Genomic DNA, 18,566 nt, shown 5'->3' on the forward strand with positions numbered 1-18,566 from the left:
GACACAAGGGCTTGGTTATGTCGAGAGCTGCCGCCAGCCGGCACTTACCAGCGCTGCCCCGCGGCACAGCGAGGAGCGGAGATGCTCCGGCCTCCACCGAACGGAAAAACTTCAGCCGCGTCCCACGCAGAGCAGAAGAGCGAGCACACCTTTCTGTTCAGCAGACCCCCGGTAAAGCTACAAGGGCAGGGGACAGAGCGGCCCAGACCAGAACTTGCCGACTCTACTACAGGGACCCAGAGTTTTACTTTAGAAAGCACCGTGCTGCCCGCTCACAGCCTACCACACCGCTGGGTCATAAGGAAATCCAGAACAAAGCGTGTTTACCTTTACAGGCACCAGAAGACAATTTACAATTAATGTGCTGAAGGTATAGGGGTCTTCTTGGGTTTTCCTCTTTTTTGTTTGGGTTGTGTTGGGTTTTTTTTTTTTCGTTAAAGACAGCAGGTACGTTACTCTAGCACTTTCTGCAAAATCAGTCTGGTTACTGCAGGAACCCAGCTTCAAAACCAGACGTTGCCAGAGGCCAAGTGTCAAAGGAGCAGCGCTCACTCTCCTCACGTGAGGGTGAGCTTGTCCTTTTTACTGGTGTGGCACAGCTACGAGTCCCAAACGTGGCACAGCTGAAATACAACCTCCTGCTTTGAAATTCACACCCATCTGATCTAAGAATTACTGCCGGACTTCGAAAGCAATAAATACTAAGCAGGTAGTTTCAGTGCTTGGCCTCATTCCCCAGTAGCGGAGCGCCCACCATCAAAGAGCCCCCCTACCCTTAACCAGTGCTGGGAGTACAAAACGACTGCATCTGCAACACAAGAAATTTTCAATTAAAATGACAGGTGAATTCCACAAAGAAGGACATACAGAGAGAAGCTAAATGGACTTAAACGAGATCATCAATTTACATTCACGAGAATAGACCTAGGGAAGAAAACATTTTCCAAATGAGAACAATCACGGTTTACTGCCGAACGAATAACCAGAGGAAGAAAGTGCATTGGTTCTCTACTTCTATGTTTAGCACCATTTAGAAAAAGCAAGTAGGATGCAGAGTTTACAAAAGATGCGTACAAACACTAAGCGTAAATACAGGTTTGGGCATTTAGAAAGCTAAAGGGTCAGCGCCCAAGTTACAAGAATCACATGGAAGAACGAGGAAGAAAAATGCAGCAGAGGCAACGCAGGTAACGGGTCTCCATGTGAACACAAGTTAAATTTATAACAGTTACATAAATTTAAAAAGGATGCATACCGAACTCCTTGGAAAATGCTACCTTTGAAGTTGTAACAAATATTTTCCTCCGGCTTTTTCAAAGGACAAACACTAGACAACTACTGACAGAAAAACAGATGTGCCACATCTTACCTTCCTGAAAAAAAACTGTACGTCATACATGGCTGTACCGTATGAACAAAGACAGCAAGTCACGCAGGAAAAATGGATAGAGCATCCACATCAAGAAAAAAATGTTAGTGATCACTTACACCCTTGGAAGACCCATTGCATAATTTATCCAGGCACAGACAGCCATTTTTACAGTGACACCTCGGTAGCTCTAAAATAGGCACAACAAGTTCTCGTAAAGGCCCACGATACATTTAAATGAGAGAATGTTAGCAGTTTGCTGGAACAGACTATTTTTTTTAGCCCAAAGTTTCTCTTTCGTAACCTCACATCATCCCCTGTCCCATCATTTAAAAATTCTGTTCTGACCTTTTTTCTTTAAGCAAAGTAGTTGCTTTAAATTACTTTAAATAAGTAGTTTCATGAGTTGGCTACAGGTTTTTCAACCAGTAATTCTGATGTCGACCAGCAGCAGTGTTTTGAAATGCCTGAAATAGCCATGCTTTGATACAAGTTTACAATATAAAGCAGCTCACAACTACTATTTATTTTGTGTAAAGGCTATGTCAGAAAATTATAAAAAATTCAGAATTCACTTAAGAACTATTGGATGGGAATAGGGCTACAAGGAAAATTATTTAAGGGACCAAACAGGTAAACAAATTATTGAATTAAAAGAGAGGGAAGAAGATCCATACCAGTGGATCACTGATAGGTCATTAGCATTTTAATTAACAGCAAAACATGTGTTAGTTAAATGTAGATGAACTTTGCAAAGCAAAACAGACGACGCAAAAGCTAGAAGAAACAGCAAGGCACCTCTGAGAGTTAGTTAGGCAGGAATTTGGACAAATAAAAGATAGAAGTAGAAATCTGTGTTCAGCCAGAACACCGTGAACTTAGGCTGCATGTGCAGAGACCACGGGACACGCATGACAGTGTTGAATTCAGATTTGGGGCTCGCATTGACAGAGGAATACTGACAAAAAGCAAAGCAAATGCAAGGAGAAATCACAAAATGACTGCAGGAGTTAGAAAAGTAGTAATTTAAAAGAAAAAAATTAATCAATTTATAGGGAGAAAAGGTAAAAGTACCAGTTTGAAGTTAAAAGGGTAGCTAGACGGGGTCATGAGGCGAAGAAACATTGTAGGCTGAAGTTTTCAGAGCAACACAAAGTTCCATGTGGGTCTCAAAAACCACTGCCTAACGAAGGAAAAATCCCCCACGTCATCACTACACGGACAGGCTTACGCTTTCATACGTTACCTTGAATACCTACACCACAGACATTAGCTTTGTTTCCACAGGGCTATAGTCTCAGGAAGAACACGTGTAGAAATGGAAGAAAATCCACGGTGGATCTACGAAGGTGCAAAATAAAACAAACAAACAAACAAACATGCATCTGAACGTTTATTTAAAATACAGGCGGGAAGCAGCAAGCTTGAGGTGATGATTAGGCAAAACCTGCCAATTTTGGCTGGAATAGTCACCAAGAGAACAGCTGGGGGCCCTGCTGCTTGGGACATTGAGAACTCAAGCCTGGACGACACAGATGCACAGATCCAAATTCTAAGGATCCAGACGACGTGGAGCAGGACGGGTGTCCTCATTTCCCCCCACTGTAGAGTGAAAATAACAGTTTTTCTCCTTTTACAGTAATAGGCCCAAGTCAGTAATCAAAGACAATAGACACACTCGCAGTGCCGAAAATTAACTGCAGGCCTGTTATAAGGACTCACGACAACTATGTTCAAATGTTTCTTCTAGGCAATGAATCATGATTTTTTTGTTACTTAAAACCAGCTGAACACCATTTAAAAACAATCTCTTTTACATTTGATTTACATACCAAGCTTCATGGAAATGTGGCTTTGTACTTTAGGAGAGTTTTCCTTGAAAGGAAGGAATTAAATAATGAAATTCAAGTTACTCTATCAAGTAATCTGTACTTCACACTTCCCTTGTGTATGAAAATTATGCGCCAAAGAAGATTCAAAAAATTCAGCAAGCTCTAATCCATGCATCCTTTATTCCATTACAATCACTGTGTTGCATTCTAGCAACAGGACACAAACTGCAATCAATCGTGATCAATTTATACAACAATCTGAGGCTTACAGTACATTTAAGGCCTTTAAATTTGGAAAAGTTAGACCTATGCTAGTAGTGTAACAATTTTTAAGTGTCTTGCATTTCTGATGCATAATCTGTGCGATTCCAGTGTCAAAGAATCAAATTACTTCTAAACTAAAAAGATCAGCTCAATGAAAATTTAGTTACATAAATTCATCAAAACATAAATGTGTAAATTGTTTTTGTCCTGGAAACTTTATAAAACTTTAATAGCAAAATAATATAGGGATAAAAACATATTTTAACAAAATGTATTCAATCATATACAAACCAGAATTTTGCAGTTTATTGTAACTAGGCTTAAATTAAAACTACCAATTAAGAATCTATGCACAATGTAAATTCAAATATGTACAGTACTTTTAAAAAGTCTACAGGAATGCTTTACAGAAGGAAATGTCTGTTATGGCTATTATTCAGACCATCTGAATATTAAAATGAGTTTTCTAGTAGTAAATTTACACATTTATTTTTAAACAAAAGCAATTTTGTCCCTAGTTCCTTTAAGAATATTCCAGTTATGTTTATACAGGTAATGGAGAGGTCGTTACAGAGTTTAGCCCCATATAGTAGTTTGTTTATTTTCAGGAAAAAGTATGTTTAAATAATTTACTCGGGAAGATCAGTAAGTTAACAAAAGAACACTAGAAGGGAGGAGGGGGAACTTCATCACAAAAACTTTCCAGTTACAATACCACAGCTAGAAATTTTACAGAGAAAGTACTCCCTTAGATTGAACCCATGACTGATTGTTCAGAACAAGCTGTAGCTCATAACAGTTGTGCTCTCCGCACTGAGAACACTTCCCAAAGAAGTCTTTGTAGGACAGAATTATAAACGATCTGAAGGGAGACAGAGAAAACTGATCTTCAATTAATACAGCACTAGGTAAAAAGTGTCCCCATAAGCAGCTAGTATTCCCACTCCCTTCAGGGCAACGAAGCTAAAAATTGTTGGAATTACAGTAGTTGACCATATTTGTGTGCATTAGTAGAATAACTTCCAGATATAAAAGACAAATTTCATCAGATGTTTGATTAGAACACCCTCAAGACAGGGCATTTCTTCATAGTATAAAGCTATTACAGCTATCCAGTTAAAGCATGTGCAAAACCAGGTAATTTCTTCCGTTCACAGTAACTGAGGTAAAATCAGGTAGGCTTCTTCAGGAGTTGGGAAGTTCATGAGATATGAACTGTTTTAGTCTCTCCAAGTACTGTGCATAAAGCTCTATGTCATTATGCCCAGCCCCTTCCACCCAGAGGGGCTCTACCGCTCGTGGACATCGCTCGTACATGGCCAGGCCGTGGGAGAAATCGATTACTTCATCTTCGGTACCATGGATTACCAACACAGGAGAGGTTACTTTAGATATCTTGTCAATGCTGGGGGATGGAAAAGAAAAACGTAGCTCAGTTTGGGGCTTTAACTTTCATACCGTTAAAGAAAGCAAGCTTAACTATCGGATACACGAGCCAGCTACCGCTGCGTGTCTTTAAATGGCTGCAAAACATTGGAATTGTGCCCAAGTGATACGGAACAAGGCTCACTCCCAAAACGCACGTGTAAACAGGAGCCTGCACTGCCATCACCATCATCCCACCAGTTCTAACAACAAGAAGCTCGGAAGGCAGCATGCAAATAAAAGTTTGGCACACCACCACCACCACCCTCCCCTTCCCCCTCCCCCCCAAACAGTGAGTATATCTATCACAAAAACCATTGAGAGGCAAGAAGGATTCCATGGGACATGCTGCCAGTGCGGACTCTTCACGTTACGCATTATCACCTTCCAATTTAACAGATTAGAACTAATTAACTACATTCCAGTCATAAGACTTCATTAAAAAAAAAGCCTCAGCTCCTGAGGTTTGAACCTGTCTTTAAACCCCCAAATTAGGCAGATTCAGCTAAAGAAAAACTATCTGTTCTTTGAACTGCTTGTTTAACTTCAAATGACGAAAGAGAAAACTGTGGGAGAAGAGCGTTACACAAGGATATTTAACTGCAAACCAAAAGAAACTCACGCAGGATTTTACTTCATGCAACCAACTTCTTCGCCAGCTCTGACTGCAAAGTGGCCTTAAACTGTTTTCCTTTTGTTCCAGCTACACTTAGCAGACCGATACAGCTCGTGACTACCTCTCACAGGAAAATGGGTTCAGAGGAAAGGGAAGAGTGACAAAGGCACCTTCACACCTAAGAGTTCAGGCCAGAAAACCCCAATTATGAAGCATACTGGTAGCACATGAACTTCAAAGTGGTAAACAGCAGCTTTCTCCGACTGTCTTCATGCAGGCACCAGCTTTTATTTCCAGACAGCCATTTCATGTTGGTAGTCACCAATAATTCCAAATCAGTACACAGACACCAAGTGCTAATGAACTCTCAGCTTCCTTCCCGCTCCACTTACATCAACAAATGGAAGAATTGGCTCAGGACATTATGCAGAGTATGGGATGAAGTGGGTGGAAAAATGAGTATCGGCAATATTCGCTTTGACAGAAGGACAAGTCTCTTTCTGTACGCTATCTAATAAGAGGCGTTTGGGTTTTCCTGCTCCTGAAGAACAAGAAAGCATGTGATTTTGGTAAGACTAGAGATTTTACGAAGTGCTCAAGACTGCTTAAAATGATTAAAAAATACAGATGCCAACACACACTGACTTAAAAACAGGTTTAAAGAAGCTTTATGAAAATATAAAGTTAATTAAAAATTAAGATGTAGACTGAAGCACTAAACCTCACGCATACAAATCTCAGCATTTAGTATTCTAGAGAACCGTCATTGGTATTCCAGTAAACAGCTGAGTGTAAACACATTTCTGTCTCAATACTTCTCCAAAAAAACAGGCTTCATGTCATTTAAAGAGGAAAAGTGTTATTTAAATTTAAAATACAGACTATTTCACTTTTCCTGTCTGGAACTTGAGCTGTGTGCAACTACGCTGAATACAGAAAAATACCCCAAGAACACGAGACACATCAGAATAATGCAGCTTTTTTTTTTCCATAATTTTCATCCCCAAATTAACATCATAGCCAAATGTAAATACATTATAATCAACATGCTATATAAACTGAAGTCTTAAGCCCATGAAGGGTCTGTCCCCGAGTTCCACGATGTGACAGGCATGTCAGCTACGTACAGCTACAGAGATGTTTATACGCAATTTTAGTGGCTAGATACTAAGTTCTCATTTATTGTAGGAAACCAGGAAACCCCTTTCACTTCAGTATTTAGATAATGAAACTACTTTTTTCACATATATTCACAGACCATTAAGCTAGATAATATTTGTATTTTGCAGAAAATTGGAAAGCGTCCCATTGCCAACTCAGCGACTCATAAGGCAGTATTTAAACTGCACATTAGACTTAGTATTCTTAGCCACACCGCTCTGCAGCTAGAAAAATCTACGGAGACCAAGTTCTCATGGAGTCCCAACATAAAATGCACATAATAGCAATTCACTGTAGGTGCACACAGAACTATTTTGTTTCCCGCTGTGAAGACAGACAGTTGAGCTGCACACATTCATAAAAGTGCACTGCTGTTTATTTTCACTGCTTACAGTACAAGTGAAGTCAGACTGACAGCAATGAACAGCTCAGTAGGATAAGAACAAAATACCCAAGTGCTACAGTACATCTGTTGTCACTGTTCCCCCCTCCCACTTTCTCTTTTTTAAACTGTTATTTGATTTGGCCGATATCAGCTAATCGCTGTTACTTTTGTAATCAGAACTGTTTTTAAGGCTTTGGTTTTTTCCCCTCTCGCAGAAGCGTTTGTAAATATTGGATTTCAGGTTTGAGGATGATGAATGAGTTGGAGTATAAGCGTTTCAAGTTCTGACTGCACCTTCAACAATTTAACTACTTATTTAATTAATAACCTATTTGGAAGAATTCTAAACATGGGGATTGGACATAGATACTGCGAGAGCCACTATTACTTGGTCACTGTTACTTCTAGCTGTTTTGGCATACAGATTCATACCTACGACATCCCCCACCTTCTAATGTTAATCTGTTGTAACCAAAATAAAACAAACATAACAAATGCTATGAATATCCCCTACTACACTTATTGCAAACATGACCTCCCGAAGCAAAGCCAAGCTTTGCACAAGACTTCAGTGAGTCTCTGCTTAGTCTTCTCCCTTCCACGGACCACTTAGCTTTTTATCTGTGCCTCCCCTCACCACCACCCCCCCCAGGTCTATATACACTGCTATAAAGAGACTGGCTTCCCCTCTCATATTCTCCCATAATTTAAACTGGGTCAAATGAGAAGTTTTAAAAGATTCCTAGAACATCTGCTATTCCCAGGACCTCTACTATTCCCAAATATTTGGATACTCTAATTTAGGTCTGTTGCAATTGCTTTTCAAATGAAACACCAGGCTATAAAGACAACTGTTTTATCTTGAAACCAGTTGTATATAGCTTTCTGTATGTAAAGTATTCTAGAGCTTCTTAAAACAAGCTCAAAGTCTTCCAAAAGAGGGACAGCAACTTACTTTATTTCGGTCACAGACATTAGGATCTTACATGATCTCCATCAGGAAGGAACAAATACAAGTCTCGGTATCTTTAGTGATTTTATACGGACAGCATACCAAAGATGCAGGAGTGTTTTTACTTACAAGGACCAAAGGCAAAGAAACACTAAATGCACTCCCTCGAGATTATACATGAAATGCGCAATCAAGCTGAAAAGTGAACCACACCAGTCTAACACTCTAGCCTCTGACCCTCTCTTGTTTTCTCCCTTTAAAAGCAGCAATTATCTATACCTTTTTCTCTGCTGATCTGGTAAAACTATAGCAATATTTTAACAAGCAGCTTGAAAACAGCACATCCATGTCATGATATCATATTACCTTCTAAATCAAAGTTGACTGAGATGTTAAGAGTGTACAATTAATAATTTGTTAGTCATTAGCCTGAAGGACTTAATGGTATATTATCCGTGGTTAAGCTACTACTCCAAACTTGACAGCATAAAAATTCTGATATTAACAACCCATAACACAAAAAACAGGAGAAAAATTAGTTGTAAACACTAAGACGTTATTTGTTCATTGAGCTGACTATCATGTCAGTTTGAGACTGACATCAGCCTCTTTCTTACATAGTGAATCTCTGCTTGGATTTAGGAGATGTGCATATCTGAAGTTTAAAATGCAGGTGACAATTCAATAAAGTTCCCTGGGAAGTTACACCATCAGCCCCTTCTAAACACCTAAAGAGCATGTTGAGTATAGAACAACCCTCTTTGCAGCGTTTATACATACCTTGGAAAAGCATCAAAGCAATAGGTTTTCCTAGTGTCAGGAAAAGCTACCCGTAATCCAGACATCAAGGGAGAATGAAGGATTACTGCTGCACACTCGTACCGAGATGCCAGGTCTACTGTAGGGACAGTACCAATACTCTGACCATACAGAATGATGTTCTCAGGACTAACACCATACCTGTAGAGAAAAGAAACATCCCTTTAAAAAAAAAAAGCAAACAACAAAAACCAACCAAAACAAACCACAACACATTTCGCATCACAAAAGAAAAAAAACAAACAAAACAAAAGGAGAGGGGAATAAAAACCAAAGCATCCCTCCTACCCATTGTAGCTCTTTAAAATCTATTCCTAGGAGACATGAATTTACAAGTCTAAACTTTAAGACAGTCCAGTAAAGTAAATAATCAAAATATTACACAGGCTGGAGAGAGCTATCCTCAAAGAAGGAATGTCAGTTTGTTCATTAATCTTCACCATCTTCACGAACACCTCTTATCTTTCACTCCACAGCACCGCAAATTATAAATGAGACTTCCCCCCTACCCAGAGTCACTCTCAGGAATTTCAATTAGATATTCTGGAGGCTAACAACCTTTCCACCATTAAGTAAGATAGTTACTCCTCTGCCCACCTTTCTTTCCACGCAGCTGGAACAAAAAGACCAAGCTGCCTTGTTAGTGTAGCTAAAGACACCAAGGAGGATAAACATTTGAGAGGACAGTTCTGTTCATTTTTTCAATTTCTGATCAGTGTAAGTTATTCCTCATTTTTCTTTTCCAGTTTAAAATATGTCAAGCTTATTTTGTAACTATAAAGATACATCATTCCGTAAAATTCAGGGTTCATAGGGAGTCCTGGATGGCTCCGCAATATTTCCATCCAGTCTATAAAACTGTCCTAGCCTGTGTGCTGTTTCACAGCTGCGAAAAAGTTGAGGATGATACTAACTCCGTTTTTACTTGAAGTATTCAAAATATAAAGGAATTTGGAAGGGGCACAGGAGGAGGCGACAGCAGCTAGGAAGAAATGAAAAGTACAATAGTATTTGGCTACCACAACTCGTTAGGAAAGCTGCAAATCAATGCAGCTTTGGCAATCTAGTTAAAGCAATTGGCATGCTTCTGTTAGCTTGTGTTGGTAGGAATCATATATCTATACATGGCCATCTACACCAGTATGGCTTCTTGCCGCAGAGCATAAGTGACTTGGATTTGGGTGGGTAAGACTCACTGGAGAGCTTTACTGCAGTGTTTTCAAGACTGGGGATTTCACCGGAGGAAAGGGAAGATGTGTATTTATAATATAAATTATAAAATATTTACGAAGATGTCTATGTGTAACTCCACTTCCTATTGCAAGCTGTATAAAGAATCATTGAGTACAAAAGAGAACACATTTCTAGTAGAAAATAATTTGTGCAGAACATGTCTTTTTGCCAGTCTACACTGTCTACAGTCCTGCTGTCACTGCTACAACAACAAAAATCAAAACCTACAGTTTAGGCTATACCCAATGTACACCTGGAAGATTTCAACTCCCTTGCCAAGCTGATAGCGAGGCGCATGGCAGGCCTGGATAGTACTTGACTTTTACACAGCTAAATGATTGGGTATGTGCAAGAGAGAGAGAATCACAATGGAAGAATAATCAATTAATAATTAAAATTACAATAGAAGAATAATCCAGTACTAATCATCCAACTACAGGCTGTCAAGATTGCCTGGTTTTATGATGAAGTAAAACCAGACTGGATTGTAGCCTCTGTGAAACTGGAATTTTCTTAGTATTTCTATACTGCTGAGCATAAGAGTGCTTTTTGCATCCACTGTAATATGAATAAGCAACTGTATAAAAATATCTCCCTGGAGTAAAATTTTATCCTCTTGGTAACCAAGCAGCAGCTCACGTTGGTGGTCTACCACCACAGCCATGGCCTGATGTTTTTAAAGAGATGTTGTGAAGCTCTTTTAGAATTTTTTCTCCCTTACTGTTAGAAATAGTCCAGCACACAGTACAGCCTAGCTGATTTTGGTATGCATGTTAACAAGATCTTGGAGCCAAGTCGTCCTCACAGACTTCATTCCAGCTGTTGGCTGGGGAGTGCTGGAGGCATGTACCTTTGAAGGCAGCACACACATCCAATCTGCTGACCTACCAGCTGTTGCATCGTGTAAAAGACAGGAAGAAATCCATCAATATCAGGGAATAGAAGAAAATGGGACTGGAACGAGATCCTCTACGTGGAACTTAAGGAGGGATGGAGTGATATTAATGCTGGTAGGTTTTGCAATACCATCCTGAACTCCAGTATCATGATAAATGTAAAGTCCCCTTTCTAAAAGGTTTACAGTCCAAGCAGAATATGGGAACAGATGTTTGAATGAGAATCACAGGATAACAGGACAGCATAGGGTGGCAAGAGAATTCCTTCAATACATACAATTGCCTTAGTATAGCAGTTTTCTTCAACATTGATCTGTTTTGGATTCATGCCTTTTGATGTTATTTTGTTTCTGAAAACAGCTCATATTTTAAGTGGAGCACCTTGCTGCTGTGGCAATAGATACTCCAGAAAAAAAAAAAATCTCAGTTTCATAGCATGCCAGTTAAAGTCAGATACAGTCTATAGCATCATTAAAAAACCCACAGAGATCTCTAAATTTAAAGTAGCCCTTCATCACTAAATAAATGCTACAACTATTCAGTATCTAACTCCGCAGAAGGGCAACGGGACAATTTTGACCAAAAAAAACCATAAAAGGGTATTAGGACACTGAGTTAGTGCACTTGTAGCCTGTCATTAGGTCAAATATCTTTTCTACTTTGTATTCCTACTGACTGACAACTAAAAAAAAAAATCTCTGGGACTGTTTCAGTTAGGGACAGTCCAACTTTCCAAGACAGAAGAGTTACTGTAACAGATTTATCTTTTTAAGCCCTTTACCATTAGGCCATCAATCAGAAGGTGAGACATCAAGTTTACTGCAAACATCAGCAGAAAGAGCTACGTGTAAAATTTATTTATTGCAAGGCCAAAGGACATATGACAACTCATAAGCAAGGGCCATGAATAATTGACACGCGCGAGGTTCTTGGAGCTGAAGGCCAGGGCTTGGCTCCGTGATACTCTGCATCTTCACAAACGCTGCCCAGCTGGTGACTCAGCAAGCACCGTTCAACTGAGGTACAAAATGACCTGGGGGTTTTATCTTTAAAATACAGTATCCTTTAAGCAAAGGCTGGGTCCCTTCCCCACTCTCTGCAAAGTCCCTTGTGGTATCAGATTCTTGTGCAACAGGAGTATGATACAGAAAGTGAAAAAGAAGAGAGGAAGAGCAGAAACGGATAAGGAGGCGGCAATGAAAGGGAAACTAAGTGACAGAAAAAAGGAAAGAATGTGATAGAAAAAGGCAAAAGACATACTGAGAAAAGAGGAATCCTGTTACAATCTGCTCTCCTATTAAGGAAGAAAGTCCTTCCACCAGCTAAACAGCAGCTCCTAAAAATACCTTCCTTGAAACACACAAGCTTTGGTCTCTGTGGAAACAGAGCTCCATCGGACGGAGCGGGAGACCCAAGTTAAATTTATGGGTATGCTCCTGCACTTCTCCTGTGGAGCCCATCAGAGAGTTCAAAACAAGGAGGGCAACACTGCACTGTGGAAAGCAGCCTTCAGCAGAACCAAAGTAGGAAGCAATTCAAACAGTTACCGTAGGCATATGTAAAACACTGATTTCACAAGGGGGGGGGGGAAGGCAAAAGACAAGCATGCTTTTTTCCCCCAAGGGAAGTCAATTACTGAGAAGTGCAAAGCTACTATCGTTTAAAATGATTGCAACCATTTCTGCTCCCCCTTACCCACAAACACTTACCAGGTGGCAAAGTTCTCCAGCCTAGTCTACTCTCAATAACCCATGAGCAGATTATGTGGATTATGGATTACATTTCTTATGTGTGCAGAAAAAAACCCCAGCTGTACAATCAGTACAGTTATCTGCACCGACAACTTCCCAATTCAGGCCAGGTCTAGCTAAGGCACCAACACACTCCACAGTTAATAGTAACACAGTATTTTTGGGTTTTTTGCCATGTTACTGCCTCAATTTATACAGATTAGGTTTACCAGCAATTCTGGTCTCCTTATGCCAGCACAAACTATGCGCACAGAAGTTGGCTATTAAGAATCCACACCCCAGACTCTTCTACTTACTTCTGCGCAGGGTAATGAAGACCTCAGTCACAGCAACAGGTCAGCGGGACAGATTGGGAATATTGCTGACAGCAAAGGAGCATGGGACACAATTACTTCTAGTTCAGTCAGCTGTATGGTTGTGGCTTGGTCCATGCCCCTCCTCAGTTTCCTCATACAACACAGATGATGGTATCAATTGCCTTTGTAAAGTACTTAATGCTTTCTGCCTGACAGCACTATGTACAAACTATGTATTATCATAAAGCATCTTTAATTATGAGCATAAGATACTGATTCCCTCCCTCCCCAGGGCTTCAGCTTTGAGTGATACGGATGGAAAGTTTACAATTGCTATTTTTACTCTCTCCTTACTCAGTTGAAAGCGCTAGTGGAATGCTGCTTCAGGGACTACAGACATGTCATACAGCTGAAGCCCTGCAATGTTCACAGCCAAAGTTACAGCATCTGTGCCAATCCTCAAAGGTGCTAAATACTTATTCATTAATGAGGCCAGTTCTTTTTTCAGGCTTACTGAATCTGTGAAGTTAACCACACCTTATATTTTCAGCTTTGAAGTTTTATGCTATTTGCTGCCCCAATATCCCTTACCTAAACTGGAAAGCATACAGAACAGCATGGATATAGTAACGGCAACAAATTAGTTTTCAAAAACAGTCACAGTAACCATCTAGGCAGAGCATTCTGACCACACAAACTCCATTTCATAATGCTGTTGAGACCTACCGCTTAACTGCTACTAAACTAAGGCAGCTACTGGCGGTCAAGTTCTTCCTTACACCACAGTATATAAAGATAAAAGGCCAGGAAAACCAGGTAACTAGCTCATGTGTTCTTGCAAGAAGACTGAGTTTGAAACTCTGCACTCCCCTCTCAAGGGAAACACCACAACAAAATAGTTCATTTTCAAGACACAAAGAAAATCCAGCATACATCTGGAGCGACACAAATCATGCCACATTTGGAGGAAATAGTGACTTTGGAGTATTTTTACTAGAACATACCCGTGCTCAGTTATAAGAAGATCTTCTCAGGCTATCCTTCAAGTCTGTTTCTTCCTGTTTATACAAACCCATTTGTCACAACATACTATTCGTTCCCTTTTCAAAATGCATTATCTCTAAACTTTATAATACAGAGAAATTTAGATTGTTTGTTAAGAAACACAGATAGGTTTTTCTATAGCATCATTATATACTTCCATAAGATATGCATCTACATTTTCAGAAATAAGTGGCTATTTAATCTGGTATGAATCTAAAAGTCTAATTTTGGGGGTAGAAAGGAAAAACAAAAATCTTCAGTTAAGTAAAAATCCCACATGCAGATTGCATACCTTGAACAAGAGTTTATGTTGTAGGACCTTTAAGTTTAAAAAAACGTCAAAAAGAGAAGTTCTGTCAATAAATATTATCGCAAGTAATTTACAATATCAGAACAAAACACCGAGTTCCACATTGTGCTTCAGCAAGTACCACTCCAGCATGTCAGCCAAAACACCATAGAAATTACAGCAGATTTTCAGCCTAAATGCCAACACTAAATTGAGAGCAAGGCATTAGATTAAGGATTTTTGGTGTTAACCATAACAACAACTGTCAAATGAGAAGAATCAGAATTATTTCAAGATTCACAGGAAACCCTGGCACACAGCAAGAGTCCCTGTGCCAGTTTCTCACTCCAGTTTCCTTGAATTCACACAAACATAGGTCTAAAATTCCTCACTGTTTTACTGAGCACAATATACACCGATTCTTTAAATTATGCGACGTTGTCTTCCTCCTCTACCTCCTTCCTGTCCAAGTCTACAAGTAGTAGGTGATTCACGTTCAGGTACTCTTTGACTTCACATTTTCATTGTCGTAAGAGCCAAAACCGGTTTGCATAGTATTCTGGCTTATGAAGCCGCAAAAAAGAGACAAATTTTTTTGGCATATATCCCAGCACACTGTCACAGGAACAGACAAGTAATTCCACAAATGTGTTCACACTCAAAATAATTTCAATGGCTGCCAGAGAAATTTAATCAAGGATTCTGCCACAGTTTTATATGACTATTATTTTACTGCCACACCAGATAGTCATTTGGTTATGCTATGGAGAAACCCCAGTGCTAATCAATATAGGCTGACTAACACTGGAGTTACAGAATGAACCTATGACTCTTGAAAATGCCCTCTTAAAGGCTGTTTTGGAAGTTTGTTATTTGCAAATATCACACTATTACAGGCTTGCTGCACTATGTGACTGTAGCACTAATCCAGTGAGGTACCAGCTCATCTTTTCCTATAAAGGAATGGATCAAGCGGAAGCAACTTCTAGACACTTCTTAGGATGATCATTTGCACTGCAGTAACTTAATTATACCGAAGCATGAATCACTACAACAGCTTCTTGATTACCGTCTTGGGGTAATCAGCGATCTGTTAGCAAATATTGAGCACTGTGCTCAAAGTTCAACCAAGTCCTAACAAGGATATTAAATATCGCTGGTGAGCTCAAGCAACCATGACAAAAGCAGGTGATCTACACACTGCTGAGTAGCCAAGCCACTGCAAGTTTGCCCTGAAAAACCAGGGTAGGTAAAGGAAGGCTATTTCACGGCATTCTCTGGTACAAACTGTAATGAAATTACATTTTAAATTAACTGAATTATGCTAATCTACACTGAGTAGCTTTGGGGTGAGTGTTGGGCGTCTTTTTTTTTTTTTTTAAATAAAATCCAAATAATACTAGTTCCTCTAGAAAAGTGCTCCTTTTTCAAATGCAACCTTAAATTACCTTGTGCTCATCTGCCTTGAACATAGGCTCCTGAAGACGTCATGTTTCGAAGTGGGAAACACCTTCCCTAACTAAAGTAAATCTGCTCACGACTAAGAGTAAAACCAAGCACTCTCCAACAGTAAATCCATTCCCCTCCTTTTTTCCCCCCTCAGCTTCACCTTTACAAGCGAGTTCCTTCTCCCCCTTCAACACCCATTTTGTTGGAGGATTTTGTGCCACACTACGGCAGCACTTCCACGTGCTCGTCTTGCACCACACGTTTTTGAGCCAACTTACCACCGCCCTACCGCCAGCCCAGCCTTGCCGCAGCTAAGGGACCCAGCAGGTAGCAGGTCCAGTCTGCGGTCTGTCTTCTGTTACTCATAAATCAGGCTCTATCCTCACAACCATTTATAGTTAATGATCTCTCAGCAGAGATCTTTTGACAAATGCAATCAAGACTGCACCTACCCATTCTAATTTTTCAAGCATTTTTCAGAAATAAGAGTCAAAAGAGAAGTGAACCATAAGAGCATAAAAAAAAAAAATAGTATGCATCATCAGCCAGGAAAGAAGACTTCTGCAAACTTGCGTTCTGGAAGAAATCTCTTCCAAGCTAGCTGAACAGTAGCAAAATGTTGTGATACAACAGACAGAATGGGCAGAAAATAAGCAATCTGTGCTTGCAGATCAATTTTTAATTTTTTTTTAAGGAGCTACAAAGTAAAACCTTCTTTGTTTTCTCTCATACCGAGAACTCAACTGTATTTACAACATGACTTTTCACCACCACAATAACCTAGAATACTAAATTTTGGTGTTTGGTTTATGTTAGGTTGCTCATTTGTCTACCACATGAACTAGCAGTTGTACATATAAACAACAAACAGATTTGGAACAGTTGCTTCTGCCTGACTGCAGGTATGGGATTTTTTCTTCCCCGTAGATAGCAGGGAATGAGGAAACAGAGTTTTCATTAAGTGTGCATTGAAATTTAAGCAGGAACTTGTGCCATGAGCATGCTGATATAAGAGAACAGAATAACTTTGCGTCTATAATCCCTTCATATCAAGTGAAAGTTAGCAAGAAGGCCACTGACAAGCAAATCCAGAGTCTTGTAGTTCATCTAACAAAAACAAGCAATGACGTGACTGAGTCTTCTGTTTGAACTCCTACCTTTATCATTCCACTACTTTATGACAAAAGGTGGATAACACTCCAATACTTGGTGTGCATTCATGCAATGAGAGGAAGGGAGCACTTTCCTAAATGAAGTCCTAAATAAACCCCCCTAAATGTTGGGGGTTTATTTTATCTCCCTAATCACAGGAGCAAACGCAATCCAAAACCACTGTAAATTGAAAGACAAGAAGCTAGTAACAGTGGCGATAGGAGTTAAACACATGGATGTATTCAAATGTAATTCCCACCTCCCCCAACTTTCTTTGCTTTAGCAACCTTAGAAATCAACCAGAGTTCTGCAGCCAGCCCTGTGTCACTAGGTTATGGTTTTGAAGATACACGTATGCTCTCTACTCTTCATAGTTTCTTGTTTCTCCCAAAGTGCTTTCTTAGAGCAATCTTGATTTACACCATTTAGTCCCAAGACACAACGGGTAGATGGCACACTAAAACGAATCTCTCGCTCCAGTTATTTTAAAAATAGAGCACTGGAGTTCACTTTAACAAAGTATTTTGCATTTAATTAAGATGCTCTGTAGCAAATAAACGTGGAATACAGAAGTCTTAAGCTTTATTTACCAAAGACAGGAAACCTTTACTGGCCACTAAGAACTATCTTCATTCACCACAGCATCAATAATTCACAAAAACTCAGTCAGCTACGTTCTATTATATACTCTTTACTGTAACCGGTGTACAGAATCTATACAGCCGTCTCTGAAGTCCATTTAAATAACCTGAGACAGCAGAGAAAACTCTGTTGCTTTCACAGAGAAGCTCGGTCTATAGTATCTTCTGGAGTGAGGAATTCGTTATCTTCACTCCCAGCTTCTATCTCATCTCTGTCCTGCTGTGGTATTTTTATTTCAGCTGCACACATCATACTATGTTTTATAATACAGCAGAGCTAAGACAGGTGAGCATACTCCTCACAACATTTAATAACATGACATTAAAACTTTGACAATCCTTTTACTGTTGCAAAAAGCCTGCACTTTCACTTGGGATATCCTACACTCAAAAGCCAAAAGAAGAAATAAACTAGTCCCTAAAATTGTACTCCTATAAGGTTGTTATGAAGAACAAGAAAGATTTGATGATATCCATGTACCCAAACACAGTATCTTTTTATATAAAGACTTCAGGTAAAACAAGTATGTGTCAACTAACCAGAAACTGTGCTTGAAAAGAAGTCTCCTCTGATTCCCTAGGAAACTTTAAAAAAAAACAGAGTGCAAATATTAACACTGGTTACACAGTCCCACAAGTTTTGTGCTTTCATAGCTGTTTTAGATTTCAGTTACTTCCAAACTGGAGAGCCTTGCCTTATTCCTGAGGCTGAAAATTCACAGTAAGCCAATGCATTCTGGCTCGCCTCCCGTGCCCATCACATAACCCTCCTCACCACCCTTGGCTCAGCACTGGGAGACTGAGGGTTTACAAGCCTGGAGGAAGCAATCTTGCCGCTCTCCAACAGTTCTCAAAGCTTTTTTGTTCAGGAGCACTGTATTATTCTTTTAGTACTCCCATCTGTTTATTGGAGCACCTCTGACACCTCAAGCTTGAGCACTGCTCTTATCCTGACTCCTTCACATCAAACACTAAATTAACTTTCTGATGTG

The 18,566-nt window shown here is 39.7% G+C and overlaps 1 protein-coding gene across 1 annotated transcript in view; it reads right to left on the bottom strand.

The window, feature by feature from the left end:
- Positions 1 to 3,356: 3,356 nt before the first annotated feature.
- ABHD17C (abhydrolase domain containing 17C) overlaps positions 3,357 to 18,566 on the bottom strand; it is a 30,579-nt gene continuing 15,369 nt past the window's right edge. Inside the window, exons 2-3 of the mRNA XM_009276550.1 lie at positions 8,785 to 8,964; positions 3,357 to 4,870 (exon numbers count right to left, since the gene is read on the bottom strand). Coding sequence (XP_009274825.1) covers positions 4,651 to 4,870; positions 8,785 to 8,964 — 400 coding nt within the window. The 3' untranslated portion in view covers positions 3,357 to 4,650. The remainder of the gene's footprint in view (positions 4,871 to 8,784; positions 8,965 to 18,566) is intronic.

This window comes from Aptenodytes forsteri, unplaced genomic scaffold (genome assembly GCF_000699145.1).
Source record: "Aptenodytes forsteri isolate BGI_AS27 unplaced genomic scaffold, ASM69914v1 Scaffold1, whole genome shotgun sequence".
Taxonomy (NCBI): Eukaryota; Metazoa; Chordata; class Aves; order Sphenisciformes; family Spheniscidae; genus Aptenodytes; species Aptenodytes forsteri.